We start from the raw sequence: 15,670 nt of genomic DNA on the forward strand, positions 1-15,670 counted from the left end.
CTTCCTCTACCCTTCCTTCAGCCGTTCCCAGCAACATGGCTTCTGCTCCTCTTTTTTCTGCAATTGCCAACGCAGCAGCAGGAGAGCTTCAGTCAGCAACTCAAGGGGTCCCACCACAGGCTAACCAACTCGGTGATCTCCAGCCTCCTCCTTCACTTCCAACTGGTCTATCCTTTCCTTTTCTCACCCTACCACAGCATGCACTGTCACTGCTCCAGTACCTCGCTCACATCCATCTTCCTCACGCAACACCACAGTCTTTAACCGCCTGTCACCTGCCGCACCCCCACCTCCCATCATTCCTAGGCCCACTAACATACGTCCTTCGGTCAATGTCCCCATGCCAAAGGGGGTCGACAGACGGGGAAGGCCGATCCTCTACCAGGGCGGCAGGATGGTGTGCAACAATTTCAACCACCTGGGCTGCGCTCTTTCCAACTGCCATGTCTGCTCCTTCTGCGGCGGTGTGCATGCCAGGAGCACCTGCCCCCACAATCCAACCACAGCTGCAGACCAACTTGTACAGCACCTCAGCACCCCCATTCAGATAAATGTCCTTGCCACCGCTCTACAAAACCATCCTAATATTCAGCTTGTTCATTTTCTCATAGATGGCTTCACACATGGTTTTCATCCCGGTATGGCAGTTCTCCCTGACATTTCCCATGTCTGTCACAACCTCCAGTCTGCTCTTGCAGAACCTCACACCATCGACACCCTGTTGGCTAAAGAGGTCAAAGAAGGATTCATGATAGGCCCGTTCGATATTCCTCCTTTTCCACTGTTCCGCATCAGCCCAATAGGTGTTGCCACTCGCAAATACTCTGGAAAAAAGAGGCTAATCATGGACCTGTCTTCCCCACATGGCTCACACATTCCAAGCATCAACAGTGTCATTCCCAGTCCGGATTTCTCCATGCAATATGCAACCATCGACCATGCCATCACCCTCATTCGGCTAGCAGAACATGGAGCTTGGCTTTCTAAAGCAGACATCACCAGCGCATTCAAAGTTTTGCCCATTCATCCTGACTTCTGGCGTTTTTTAGGCGTTTGGCAGAAAGGGGCATATTATTTTTCCGTGCGCCTTACCTTTGGCTGCAAAAGCAGTCCTAAGATCTTCGATTCTCTTTCAGAAGCCCTATGCTGGATCCTTACTAACAACCACAGGCTCCCTTACATTCTCCATCTGCTCGACGATTTTCTTGTTGTAACTCCACCATCCTCACCTCCTCGCCACGGGCTCAATACGCTCACTATCGCTTTCTCTGAACTCGGCGTCCCTCTTTCTGAGGAGAAAACATCAGAACCTGGCACTTCCATTGAGTTCCTAGGCATCACCCTGGACTCAATTTCCTTCCAAGCATCTCTGCCCTTGGAGAAAATACAGCGCATCTCTCTGCTCCTGTCAAACTACCTCCTAGCAGACAGATGCACCAAACGCAAGCTGTTAGCCCTCCTTGGCCATCTCAATTATGCCATCCGCATAATCCCTCAAGCTAAATCTTTCTTGTCCATCCTTTTGTCTAAGGCTGCTGCCATTCTCTCTCTCCACGATAGGGTCATTCTAGACGATGCCTGCAAAATGGAAATGCGTATGTGGCTACATTTCCTATCTTCTTGGAATGGCATTTCCTTCTTCTACGATGACTTCATCACCCAGCCTGAGGACATTCAACTTTTCACAGACGTGGCTCCCTCCACAGGTTTTGGTGGCTACTATGGAGGGAGATGGTTCGCCTCCGCTTGGCCCCCAGAGTTCGAATCCCTTGACTCAGAGTCCCGCTCTCCTTCCTCTGCACTTCAAGAGCTGTATCCCATCATAACAGCTGCCATTCTTTGGGGGCACAAATGGTCTAGGAAGTCCATACTTATCCACTCCGATAACACTGCAGTCGTAGAGATCCTGAACAAATGTCGATCTCATTCTTTAGCTATCATGCAGTTCCTGGTAGACTCACCTTATTCTCAGCTCAACACCAGTTCATCCTCCGGGCAGCCCACACTCCCGGTCATCACAACAACATTGCTGACTCATTGTCTCGCTTCCCGTTCCAGAAATTCAGACACTTGGCTCCAGAATCAGATCTTCACCCAACACCTATCCCACCGTTTTCAGCCACAATATTCAACTAGCTCCACAGCTGTCAAACCTCTCTCATGCTTCACAAGAAGCCATCCTTAACAGTCTCACCCCAAGCACACTCTCAGCCTACCTAACTGGCTTTAATTGCTTCAAGGCATATCACTCCACCTACCAGCTGCCTTTTCCCTCTCTGGACGTCATGTCCATCTGCAATTTCATCACCCATGCTCATCCCATCCAAAGAAACACGGTCCTCCACCATCCAGACCTACTTAGCAGGAATCAACTTCTTCATCAAACTAGTCACTGGCTTCCATTGTCCTTCAACCTCCCATTCTCACATTACTATGTTAATAAAAGGCCTGCATAAACAGGAACCGGCTCTCCCAGCCAGGCGCTTGCCACTCACTTCAGACCTTCTCAGCCTCTGCATTCGCTACATATCTCCTATGGCGACCTAACCCAAGAATCCATGTTTCTGCTGGCCTTTTTCAGATTTCCAAGGTGCTCTGAATTTGCCCCGACTTCATCCGTCTATAATCCTTCTCATCACCCCAGTCTATCTGACATAACCATCCACACTGCTGACTTACTCATATTCACGCTGCGAAGGAGCAAAACAGATCAGTTGGGAGTTTCCTTCCCTATCTACTTATTCCGCCTCGAATCCTACCTCAGCCCATACAAGACACTGACCAAATACATCAGCTCCAGGTATGCTGTCAAGGCATCACCTCAACACCCACTCTTTCTCACTGAAACAGGAAAAATGGCCAATCGATTCTGGTTCCAGAAATACTAAAACCAAGTCCTACGCATTTCAGGCGTATCTCCAGAACTCTATTCTAGCCACTCCTTCCGCATCGGCGCAGCACCCACAGCAGCCAGACTAGGCATCTCGGACCAAACCATTCAGGTTCTAGGCCGCTGGTCATCCCAAGCATATCGCTCCTACATCCGCAACAATCTTAACAATCTCCGTCAAGCTCACATTCAAATCAGTTCAATTTAAATCTGACTCTTTTGGGGGCCAGTGATCAGCTCGGGTGGATATACATGCCTGAGACGGAACCCCCACACTGAGTCTCCCTCCGCCCGGTCTTCAATACATCCTCTCAGACCAGCCTAACAGATGACATCTTCCCTCTACCTCACCCACATCCATTCATCTATTCTCAACATTCAATAACTCCTGCATTCCATTAAACCTTTAAACGACATATTGTTGTGGCGTGGTTCTTGCTAGTGAAATGTAGTTAACCTTGGTTTGGGAGCAGAACCACGCCTCAACCACACCTCTAATCACCTGCCAAGCCTACTTATAGCGGGTCAACCCATCCTACCCTGTTTGTCTCAAGATTTCTCGACCCACCCTCCCTTTCCCTTCCCTTCATCCTTACATCTTCTGACCTCATCCTTACCCTCATCCCTTCATCTTTCCACCTCATCCCTTCCCTCATCCCTTCACCCCCTCATCCCATCATCCTCCTACCTCATCCCTACCCTCATCCCCTCATCCCATCATCCTCCTACCTCAACCCTACCCTCATCCCATCATCCTCCTACCTCATCCCTACCCTCATCCCTTCATCCCTTCACTCCTTCCTTCCTATTCAGTCCGGTGCATACCTCTCCCATGTCTCATTCTAGGCACCGTCTGGGGGCCAGTGATCAGCTCGGGTGGATATACATGCCTGAAATGGAACCTGCACACTGAGTCTCCCTCCGCCCGGTCTTCAATACATCCTCCCAGACCAGCCTAACAGATGACATCTTCCATCTACCTCACCCACATCCATTCATCTATTCTCAACATTCAATAACTCCTGCATTTCATTAAACCTTTAAACGACATATTGTTATGGCGTGGTTCTTGCTAGTAAACATGATATGAAAGCATAATGGTCTTTTCTATATCAGCCAGAGTTCATATCTGTATGTAGTTCAGTAGGTGGGATTGAACCAGAAAAGAGTTTCTGAACTGTGAAGTTTCAAATCCTGATTGATAATTTGTCAGATTCAGAAATGCTGACATGAGAGAGAATGCTTAAACTGTATGGAGTTTAGAGAAATATCTGAAATCATTTCAGATGGTCTGCAGCTTGATCTGACCTGAGAGTTCCCAGTGTACAGTGTGAACTCTTCAGTCCATCAGACAGAAGGTTCACTCCTGAATCCTTCAGGTCGTTGTTACTCAGGTCCAGGTGTCTCAGATGGGAGGACTGGGAGCTGAGAACTGAGGACAGAGCTTCACAGCTTCTCTCTGAGAGATCACAGACACTCAGTCTGAAGAGACAACAATGAACAGGAAAAAAATATTTGTGTTAAAATGCAATTGTCTTTGATTAATGAGTCTGGACTGAAGTCAAATCTAAAGGACCAAAGATCTCAGTTAGTACTTCAGCTAACAGGACACTAACAGACCTGCATTATAACACCGAGTCAAGAAGAACACTTTAAATTTGTTCAGTAAAACTGAAATATCAACTTCATCCAGATGGTAACAAGTGAGGACCCACCAAATTTGGTGATCTACAGTATAATCTCTTCTGAGCACAGATTTAAATCCTTACAGTTAATTATGATTAACTCATAAATAAGGAGTCAATCCAAATAACATGATATGAAAGCATAATGGTCTTTTCTATATCAGCCCGAGTTCATATCTGTATGTAGTTCAGTAGGTGGGATGGAACCAGAAAAGAGTTTCTGAACTGTCAAGTTTCAAATCCTGATTGAACATCTGTCACATTCAGAAATGCTGACATGAGAGAGAATGTTTAAACTGTATGGAGTTTAGAGAAATATCTGAAATCATTTCAGATGGTCTGCAGCTTGATCAGACCTGAGAGTTCCCAGTGTACAGTGTGAACTCTTCAGTCCATCAGACAGAGGGTTCACTCCTGAATCCTTCAGGTCGTTGTTACTCAGGTCCAGCTCTCTCAGATGGGAGGGGTTGGAGCTCAGAGCTGAGGCCAGAGAAACACAGCCTTCCTCTGTGATCAGACAGCCTGACACACTGCAAACACACAAAACAACACACATGTCACATAATCTGAGGGTGGGTACCACAGTACTGCCATACTGTCGCCTACTGTGGGGTTACATCAACATTATTACTGACTCTTTTCCAGTCACAACCAAACACCCACTAATGTCCACCAACTATCTGACAACATCACTGATTCCTCTCTGATATTTCAAGTTCCAACAACAGAGAAAAAAACAACATAAAACATGTTGATGGAAAGAGACTGAAACACAAAACACAACTGGTTTGAAATCATATCAGCAGAGACAATCCTGTGATGGTTATGAGTTTATCAACTAATGTAAATCAGGATCTAAGTGGCCATCAGTTGAACATGTTGATGAATCCTGACCTGAGAGTTTCCAGTGTACAGTGTGAACTCTTCAGTCCATCAGACAGAAGGTTCACTCCTGAATCCTTCAGGTCGTTGTTACTCAGGTCCAGGTGTCTCAGACTGGAGGACTGGGAGCTGAGAACTGAGGACAGAGCTTCACAGCTTCTCTCTGACAGGTTACAACCACTCAGTCTGAGAAGATGATATAATAAAGAAAAAGATAGTAAGTTGAAAAGACAACAGAGTATTTAAGTTATGATATATGAATCCAGCTGTCTCTGTACTTACAGAGCTTTGTTGGAGGCTTTGACCACTGGCAGCAGCCTCAGAAGAGCCTCCTCTGAACCAGAGTATTTCTTCAGGTCAAACACGTCCAGATCTTCTTCTGATGACAGTAAGATGAAGACCAGAGCTGACCACTGAGCAGGAGACAGTTTATCTGTGGAGAGACGTCCTGAACTCAGGGACTGTTGGATCTCCTCCACTAGAGAACGATCATTCAGTTCATTCAGACAGTGGAACAGATTGATGCTTCTCTCTGCAGACAGATCCTCGTTGATCTTCTTCTTGATGTACTGGACTGTTTCCTGATTGGTCTGTGAGCTACTTCCTGTCTGTGTCAGCAGACCTCTTAGGTGTTTCTGATTGGTCTGCAGTGAAAGACCCAGGAGGAAGCGGAGGAACAAGTCCAGGTGTCCATTTGGACTCTGCAAGGCCTTGTCCACAGCACTCTGGTGGAGATAGTTCAGATTCTGTTTGTCTCTGAAGGCTTTAGACCACAGGGATGTTGTTTGTTGCTCTGCCATCAGATTGACTCCAGAGTTGATGAAGGTCAGATGGACATGAAGAGCAGCCAGAAACTCCTGAACACTCAGATGGACGAAGCAGAACACCTTGTCCTGGCACAGTCCTCTCTCCTCTTTAAAGATCTGTGTAAACACTCCTGAGTACACTGAGGCTGCTCTGATATAGATGCCACACTCTGTCAGGTCTGATTCATAGAAGATCAGGTTGCCTTTCTGCAGCTGATCAAAAGCCAGTTTTCCCAGAGACTCAATCATCTTCCTGCTCTTTCTATTCCAGTGTGGATCTGTCTCAGCTCCTCCATCATACTTGATGTTCTTCACTTTGGTCTGAACCACCAGGAAGTGGATGTACATCTCAGTCAGGGTCTTGGGCAGCTCTCCTCCCTCTCTGGTCTTCATCACATCCTCCAGAACTGTAGCAGTGATCCAGCAGAAGACTGGGATGTGGCACATGATGTGGAGGCTTCGTGATGTCTTGATGTGAGAGATGATTCTGCTGGCCTGCTCCTCATCTCTGAATCTCTTCCTGAAGTACTCCTCCTTCTGTGGGTCAGTGAACCCTCTGACCTCTGTCACCATGTCAACACAGTCAGGAGGGATCTGATTGGCTGCTGCAGGTCGTGTGGTTATCCAGAGGCGAGCAGAGGGAAGCAGTTTCCCCCTGATGAGGTTTGTCAGCAGCACATCCACTGAGGTGGACTCTGTAACATCAGTCAGGATCTCGTTGTTGTGGAAGTCCAGAGGAAGTCGACACTCATCCAGACCGTCAAAGATGAACACAACCTGGAACTCTTCAAACCTGCAGATTCCTGCTTCCTTGGTTTCAGTAAAGAAGTGATGAACAAGTTCCACCAAGCTGTACTTTTTCTCTTTCAGCACATTCAGCTCTCTGAAAGTGAATGGAAATGTCAACTGTATGTCCTGGTTGGCTTTGTCTTCAGCCCAGTCCAGAGTGAACTTCTGTGTTAAGACTGTTTTCCCAATGCCAGCCACTCCCTTTGTCATCACTGTTCTGATTGGTTCATCTCTTCCAGGTGAGGCTTTAAAGATGTCTTCTTGTCTGATTGTTGTTTCTGGTCTGTCTGGTTTCCTGGATGCTGTTTCAATCTGTCTGACCTCATGTTCATCATTGACCTCTGCAGTCCCTCCCTCTGTGATGTAGAGCTCTGTGTAGATCTGATTCAGAAGGGTTGGGTTTCCTGCTTTAGCGATCCCCTCAAACACACACTGGAACTTCTTCTGCAGGTTAGATTTCAGTTTACGCTGACAGACTGCAGAACCACTTCCTGAATGAACACAACAAAGAACATCAATAAGACAAAGAAAATATTTCAACATGTCATTTCCTCAAAGAATAAGTAAATGAATATATTTTGGTCCGTCTCTTGAGACATTAGTAAACGTCCCGTTTATCCATCATGTTAAATCTTTATAGAAATCCTCGTACTGCTCTGCAGACAGTCAGCCAGCTCCTCCTGCTTCATTCTCCTCAGGAAGTTCAGTGTGATCTTCAGAAATGCTTCTCTGCTTCTCCTACTCTGCTCTTCCTCCCTGCCCAACACCTCCTCGTCCTCCCTCTGACTCTCTGAGCATTCTGGGTAATCTGAACTCAGAACCTTCTGGATCTTCTTCAGCTCGTTCTTCACAAAAGTGACGATGTTCTCCTCCAGCAGCTGGAACAGAATATTATATGAATGACACAATCAAACATCAGATCCATGTTGGACACACTGACAATCCACTGGTGTAAAAAGTGCAGCATGGAGATGATTGTGAACAGAATAGATGTTAAAGTAGTTGTTGTACATGTACAGACCATAAATATGGAGTCCAGGTGTGTTTGATGCTGCTGGGCAGACTGACCACTGGGAACCTCTGAGCTCTCCTGGTCCACTCTGTGGAGGAATCATCAACAATGAGCTCACATGATGTTTGCACCAGGAGACTGTAGAACTTATATGATTTACAAAAACACACACACACCCCAGTTATTTAAAGATGTGTTCTGTCATGATTAATCAGAATGAAAACCAGATGTGAACAACACTGTAAATGATGGACACCCGATTCTGTGTCTCATGACTGAGGATCAAAACAGTTCATCTGTTTCAATCAACAGTTTTATTTACTTACAGCAGGTCAGAAGAAGGGAGTCCATCTTTGAAGTCAATCCAATCATCTTTTGACCGATCACTCTTCATGGACACACAGCTGGGTACAGGGGACTTTTCTCTCTGCTGCTGGAAACTGATAGAAACACTGAAATTAACTGAACATACAAGATTTCTGTCTCTGATTTCACTGGTTTTATTTGGCACTGGAAGTTATTTTATTACAATTAAAGCATGTTTTTAACAGCAAAGAAGACTCTGCATTTTTATGGTGCTTGTTGGTTGCTTCTTCACCCAACTACTCAACATCAGCATTTTAAACAAGAAGTCACAATGAGAAGTAATAACTTAAACCATTAGAGTCATATTACAGCAGTTTGACTTGGAGCCCAGGTACCAGTCAGAGTTCAGGTCTGACAAAGATAATGTTTCTTAGTTAGGTACCAATCACCTCCAGAAAGGACCCATGTCTTTCAGTATATGAGCCTTGGAATAAGAATCAACCAAACAAGGCACCAGCTGACAACAAAAAATAAAACACACACAAGAATTTGAAGTTCACCACAGTGTATTACACATTCAGTGTCCAATATGAAACCTACAGGTCAACCACCAACAAAATAAGTCTTTATCTCCATTCGTATCTCAGCAAGAGTCCACGTCTCAACAAAAAAATCTCCTCAGGATTCAAAATGAAAAAAAAACAACAACCAAGAACTCAGTTTTAGGCTTTACACAAAAGTTGGCAGATGAAAACAAAACCAAGTGACGCTTCTTATGACTCAAGCTTAGTGATTCTCTATAAACACCAGAATGACCTCCTGTAGTCCAGCCAGTGTGCTGCAGTCAGCTGCAGGGGATGGACGTCCTTGGAGACGGGCAGTTTGATGGTGGATTTACAGAGTTAATCTGGTTCTGTAGAACGAGTGAACTATGAACGACCTTTTCTCTCATTGCCAGGGATTGACAAGCTAACTGACTGTCTGTCTGAGGATGGACTGGACATCTTCTGCTGGTGAGTGAATATGCACCATTTTTGTTTGAAAACCCAGCATAGGTATTTTTGAGTTGAGTAGTGGATGTGTGTGACGCAGGGCACCGACCACCACAATCTGATGTGCTATTAGGAATTTGGGAATTTTATACCCATGCCAGGTTAAGACTTAATATTCTTGACCTTCCACCCACTTGAAACTGTGGCCTGTATTTGGGTTGAATCACAGCACACCTGGGAGTAAGGTCAGATTCTGTCAGTGATAAACCTTTGTGTTGGTCATTTGTAGGCGGAGCCTGAACTATGTTCCCTGATTGTGATTGCAATTAGCAATCTGAGCCTTTAGCTTTAATCAGAGGGTGTTTCTGGAGGCGTCTGCAAAACAAAAGACTAGTTATGAACAAATGGCGACCTTCCAACAGGAAACTCTTTTAAACTACTGACTCTTCATCAAACTGCACTCTGTCACCAGACCTCTGCAGGTAGTCCCCAGAATTCTGTGGCCAGTGCACAGACCTCTGTAGCTAGGCCCCAAACATCTGACACTGGTCCACATACCTTTACAACTTGTTCACAGAGCTCTGAAGCTTGAACACAGACCTCTGACAGTAGTCCCAAAACCCCCACAGCAAGTCCCCAGACCTCTGCACCTGATCCAGAGCTGCTCCCCATACCACCACAGGTAGTCCCCAAAACTGTTGAACTAGTCCCCAGACTACTTCATCTATTCTCAAGACCTTTGCAGCTGGTCCTCAGTCTTGTGTCAGTCCCAACAAATCTGAAACTATCTGAAAATATGACCTCTCCTGGTCGACTCTGAGGAGGAAGTAGCTCTGATTATGTTGCACCATAGACTGTTTACACTTAATGATTTACACACACACACACACACACACACACACACACACACACACCAGTTAGTTAAAGACGTGTTCTGTCATGATTGATCAGAATGAAAACCAGATGTAAACAACACTGTAAATGATGGACACCCGATTCTGTGTCTCATGACTGAGGATCAGAACAGTTAGTTCATCTGTTTCAATCAACAGTTTTATTTACTTACAGCAGGTCAGAAGAAGGGAGTCCATCTTTGAAGTCAATCCAATCATCTTTTGACCGATCACTGTTCATGGACACACAGCTGGGTACAGGGGACTTTTCTCTCTGCTGCTGGAAACTGATAGAAACACTGAAATTTACTGACCATACAAGATTTCTGTCTCTGATTTCACTGGTTTTATTTGGCACTGGAAGTTATTTTATTACAGTTAAAGCATGTGCTTGAAACACGTCTTGTTTATAATGCTTATTTAACCAACATTACAATGGGATACAATAACTAAACAACTAGAGTCACAGCTGATGTGATACTTGTTTGTATTTGGTGTGTGATTGTTTAAGCAGTGTGTTGTTAGTCTGATGGGTTCAGACTTTACACTGTTGACCTGCCACATCACTTCAAACTGAGGTTTGGTTTAGGCCACAACACACCTGAGGAGACCTCCTCAACTAGTCCCCAGAGAGTTGGGGTTAGATTCAGAAGGAGAACTTAAATATCAGCAGTAGAAGACCAGTTATACTGGGAAGCTGTCAGCTTCATTTGACATTTAATGTCAGCTTACTGTGCAGCAGAGACTTTTTGTCCTTTAACATCGATGCCATGTTCATGTGACTGGTCGGTCTCAGGAGACACACAGCTGGGCTCAGGTTCAGGTCCAGGTGAGTCTGGTCTCTGATGGATTCTAGCACACAGAGAGGAAGACCAGCAGGGAGGGAGATTCAGTTTTTAGTCTTCAGCCTCAGCAGCTGCTGGAGAAACTATCAGCTATCAACAGGAAAAGGATCAACACAGCAACGTTTAACTAGAACTGAATTTACTGAAGAAAATGTGTGTGAGTGCTGACAGCTGAAGATTATGGTTTAACAAGATGTAGTTATGTGTCAATGAATCTGCACATTATATTACCTAATAACAGTTAAATGTACAAATGTACAAAAACAGAGAAATATCATGCAACACAGTTTGTCAGACCCCAAGATGAAGTCTTCAAACTGTCCAAAACCCAAAAAGGTAGTCATTTTAAATTTAATGCAAAACAGACAAAAAAATATTCTGGGGCTTCATCTTTAATCAGAGGATTTTTCTGGAGGTTCCTACAAAACAAAAGTCACCAACAAAGGTTAGGATATACAAGGCAACACTTTAACAGGCAACTCTCTGAAACTACTGACTCTTCATCAAACTGAGGTCTGTCACCAGACCTCTGCAGCTAAGCTACGAACATCTACCATGAGTCCCCAAACCTTTACAACTTGTTCCCAGAGCTCTGAAGCTTCCTCACAAATCTCTGACACTAGTCCCAAAACCCCTGCAGGTAGTCCCTAAAACTCTGGAGCTGCTCCCCAGACCTCTGCAGCAGTCCCATCCTGTGGACTCTAGTAGAATCCTACAGGATGACAGCAGACTGACAGGAACACTGAGAGCAGCTGTAAACAAAGCTCAGATCATGTAAAATAACTACAGTGGTCCTTCCTTCATAGACTGGTTATTTCATCATGATAAAACATTGTTATTGAGTTGATTCAGTCATTAATTAACAGAGTAGAAATGATCCTCTGATTTATGAGAGCACTTTGACCAACAGAGGCCTCAATAAACATGAAATATGAGCCTTCATAAAATAATTCAAGTGTCAGAGTCCAAACTGAAGTCCAGTATCACCTGTATGGGCTTTATACTATGTCTGGATATTTAAATAAACTTCTGTTCACACACTGTGGCTCTAACGGCACATTTACAGGTTTATAAGTCAGTGTTGAGGTGAGAGAGCAGAGAAACAGGAAACACAGAGTTGATGAACAAATGATCAAATGTGATGTGGTGAGTTTGATACCTTTTCATGTTGGTGATAACCTGCAGCCTCCTGAAGACAGACAGACAGACAGACAGACAGACAGGCTCATCATTAGACTTTAAAGTGTCTGTTGTCAGATAAACTTTGTGCTGTGGAGTCTTGATCAAAGACAGGAGGTGAACACATGAACCAACAGAGACACATTAGAGACTGGAATCAATCAAAGGTCCACTTACTCAGTTTCTTCTCATGGACTTCATCACTCTGCAGCTCTCTGCTGTCTGGACCAGGTCTGTGGACACAAAGTTTTCTGTTGTCCTCCGTCAGGATTCAGTCCTCTGTGTCTGCGGGCTGCTGTCACACTCAAACACTTTAATGAACCAACCTGCAGCGCTCAGTTCAGAGATCAGCTGCTGCGTTTTTATATGACTTTATATGATACATGTTAAAGTTTAACCCACAGCAGCAACTCTGACACACAAATAAAGCTCCTCATCATTGACAACAGCAACACTCAATCACTGATATTATTTTACAAAAGAAGACATGAATTCACCTCCAGGGCTTGAAATGAGGCCAGCAGAAAGGTTTCATACTGTTGATTTGTTCCAGATAAAAACCATCAGCTGTTCTGGTCCATTTAAAACCCATGGACCAGACTGGGATCAGCTCCTGCTCAGCTCCTCTTTAATACAGAAAAGCCTGAAGAGAAAACTACAATAAAAAAGTGGATAAACGGTTGGTTGTCAGTCAGTTCCCATTTAACAACAGTAAAATAGAAACTATTCTTCGACAATAAAACGCCATCAAATCCAGACACTGGCTGCACAGACACTGTAATTTTACTTTATTATTTCTTTTCATAGAAAACATGCAAAAAGGTGAAGAGAATACTGCAGAGACACCTTTTAATTTCACTATTTGAACTTTTAAATGACAAGAAACTTTTACTATATAAATCTACTGAGTCTGTTTTCAACATGTGTCCATCAAAGTTAAGACTCTGTACATCTGTACAGATTTTATTTTAAGAATGCTGACATCCCACTTACCACAAGTCTTTGTGTTGCTAAATAATTCAATAATTACAACAGTCCAATTTTACAACAGACTATACATAGCTTATGATGAATGCATTAAGTCTGATTGACTACTAAACATCACCATCAGTCACACAATATGTATTCATAATCAAATACTTCCATCAATCAACACAACTTGTGGTCAAATAAATAAATTAAATAAATTAATGTAAATTAATATTCACACAATGGACAACACAATATAAAATACAGCTATCAATATGAACTAGTTCAGCCTTAATGTGTGCTTTATGCCTGTGTCATTTGTTGAGTATGTGCCAAAAAAGCAAGAAAGCAAATCGCAACATGAGTTGAATTCTTTTCTCAGATTTTACTAGAGAAAACAAACCCTGCTGCAGTCTGCTCTTTTTACACTTTTTGAGATGCCCTGTTAAAATACTGTCATAATGTTATTCTTGTGTACAAGCCTTTCTGTGCCCATCAATTGATGTCGACATATACCACAAGAACCAATACAGAATGACATACAAAGTACAAATACTACAAATACTTAGAAACACCTTTTTTATTGTACTGGATTAAATTTTTCCATGTCATTCTTTTATGCTGGACCGCAGCAGCCACATATTAGCTTTAGGCCTAGTTTTGATTCCATCCTTGAGTCCAGCACTTTCCGAAATGCTGAATACTCAGACTCCTGTGCCATGGCCTCTTCCTCCACTTTTGGCCTGGTGTGACTGTCTCAAAACATCCATTTCACAAACTCTTTTTAAGGCAAAAGAAAGAGACAAGAAACAAATTAGTCAAATGTAACTGCAGTAAACTGTACACACTCAGTTCAAGCTGCTGCATATCAATTCATTCAATCATTTTTAAGACTGTTTGCAATCTGTTTTCTGAACACAAATCATTACATATAGTAGAAACAAAGTTGTGTAAGAAACTGTACCTTTTACAGCTCCAAGACTACAGTGACCTGGATGAGTCCTCTGCACAGTTTTCCGTTTGTCCACTGCAGCCAACCAGTGTACAGTAAATATGATCCCATTTCCTGTTGCTGCTTTCGAAATGTATAAACTGATATTAGTACTCCTTCTCCGGAGTAGGTCCAAAAGCCAGGCTGCCCTCACTCAAGTGGGTAGCGGTGGCCTCTCGCCGACCGCAGCCAACACCTGATGACCCCTCAAACAAGCAGTGTGTGTTGTGAGACTCTCCTCACCTCTGTCTGCTGGAGACCAGACAGACAGATGTAAAAATCTCTGTGTGTTCAGCTCCCAGTACTTTTATAGCTTCTAACTGTGGTTTGGGGTTTAGTTTCTCTCCTGCGTCCTGTTTTTACTTTACATATCTGCTTTATTTTACTGTTTCATGTTCACTATCAGCCGTATTTGAAGTTGTGTGAAGTTGGTGCTCAAAAACTCAACATTTCCTTATTTTGCTGCTTCACAATAAAAGTTTTTACACAACAAAATAATGTGGGCTTTTATTTTTAAGACTCTAAAGGAGTTAAAATATGTTTATTACTGAATTAGCAGAACTTTATTAGAGGCTTTTCTTCAATTAAACAGATCCTTATTCACGTTGAATGCTGAAAGAGACTAAAGCAGGTTACTTAGATTAGCCAACAACGATAACAAAATAGAAAATACTGCAAAACAGCATCAAAAGATAGAGTCGTCTACTGCACTGTAATTATGCATCACATAAAAACTCAATACTGCATCCTACACACATTCTGTGAACTACCATCAGCTGTGTGTGATCCTGTACAGACTGAACTATCTGTTCAGCAGTGAGAAAGTTTCTCTAACAGGAGGAGACTCTCCCTCCTACAGAGAACACAGAGACACTGAGGAATCACGTGACCAGAGCAAAAACCCAGGATAAAGAGGTTCAGTGAATGTGGTGTTGAAGGTGTGGAGGTGGATCAGTGTGTCACAGGAGACTCTGAAGAAGGACAGAGTGCCAGCAGGACAGTCCACATACACTGCTACTCTACCAGAGGAGGAGGAGGAGGAGGAGGAGGAGGAGGAGGAGGAGGAGGAGGAGATGGAGATGGATGTCGTTCTGTTATTGTGCCAGACAGAGTAACGATAACCATTAAAGCAGATCAGACTCCAGGACTGATCATTCCTTCCAAACACACAGTCCTCTCTGTTTCCTCTCCTCCTAATTCCTCTGTAACTCACTGATATATAAACCCCTCCTCTCCACTTGACCTCCCAGTAACAACGACCAGTCAGACCAGTTCTACACAGCAGCTGAGTCAAGATGTCAAATCTGTCTGGATGATCAGGATATGACTGATCCTCCTCCATAACATGTGTCACCTTCCTGTTGTTGTCAGACAGCTTGAGGTGTCCGTTCACTGTGTTTGTGTCGATTGTGAGTTCACAGAAATCTGATG

At 43.8% G+C, this 15,670-nt stretch overlaps 1 protein-coding gene across 1 annotated transcript in view; it reads right to left on the bottom strand.

Annotated features, from left to right (window-relative positions):
* The window catches only part of LOC117248532 (uncharacterized), a 42,319-nt gene that overhangs the window by 6,358 nt on the left and 20,291 nt on the right, over nt 1–15,670 (bottom strand). Inside the window, 11 exon segments of the mRNA XM_078160906.1 lie at nt 4,199–4,372; nt 4,932–5,105; nt 5,470–5,643; nt 5,740–7,543; nt 7,705–7,930; nt 8,074–8,152; nt 8,391–8,504; nt 10,429–10,542; nt 10,988–11,107; nt 12,260–12,289; nt 15,097–15,664. Of these exon segments, the coding sequence (XP_078017032.1) occupies nt 4,199–4,372; nt 4,932–5,105; nt 5,470–5,643; nt 5,740–7,543; nt 7,705–7,930; nt 8,074–8,152; nt 8,391–8,504; nt 10,429–10,542; nt 10,988–11,107; nt 12,260–12,289; nt 15,097–15,664 (3,577 nt within the window).

This window comes from Epinephelus lanceolatus, chromosome 17, assembly GCF_041903045.1.
Source record: "Epinephelus lanceolatus isolate andai-2023 chromosome 17, ASM4190304v1, whole genome shotgun sequence".
Taxonomy (NCBI): Eukaryota; Metazoa; Chordata; class Actinopteri; order Perciformes; family Serranidae; genus Epinephelus; species Epinephelus lanceolatus.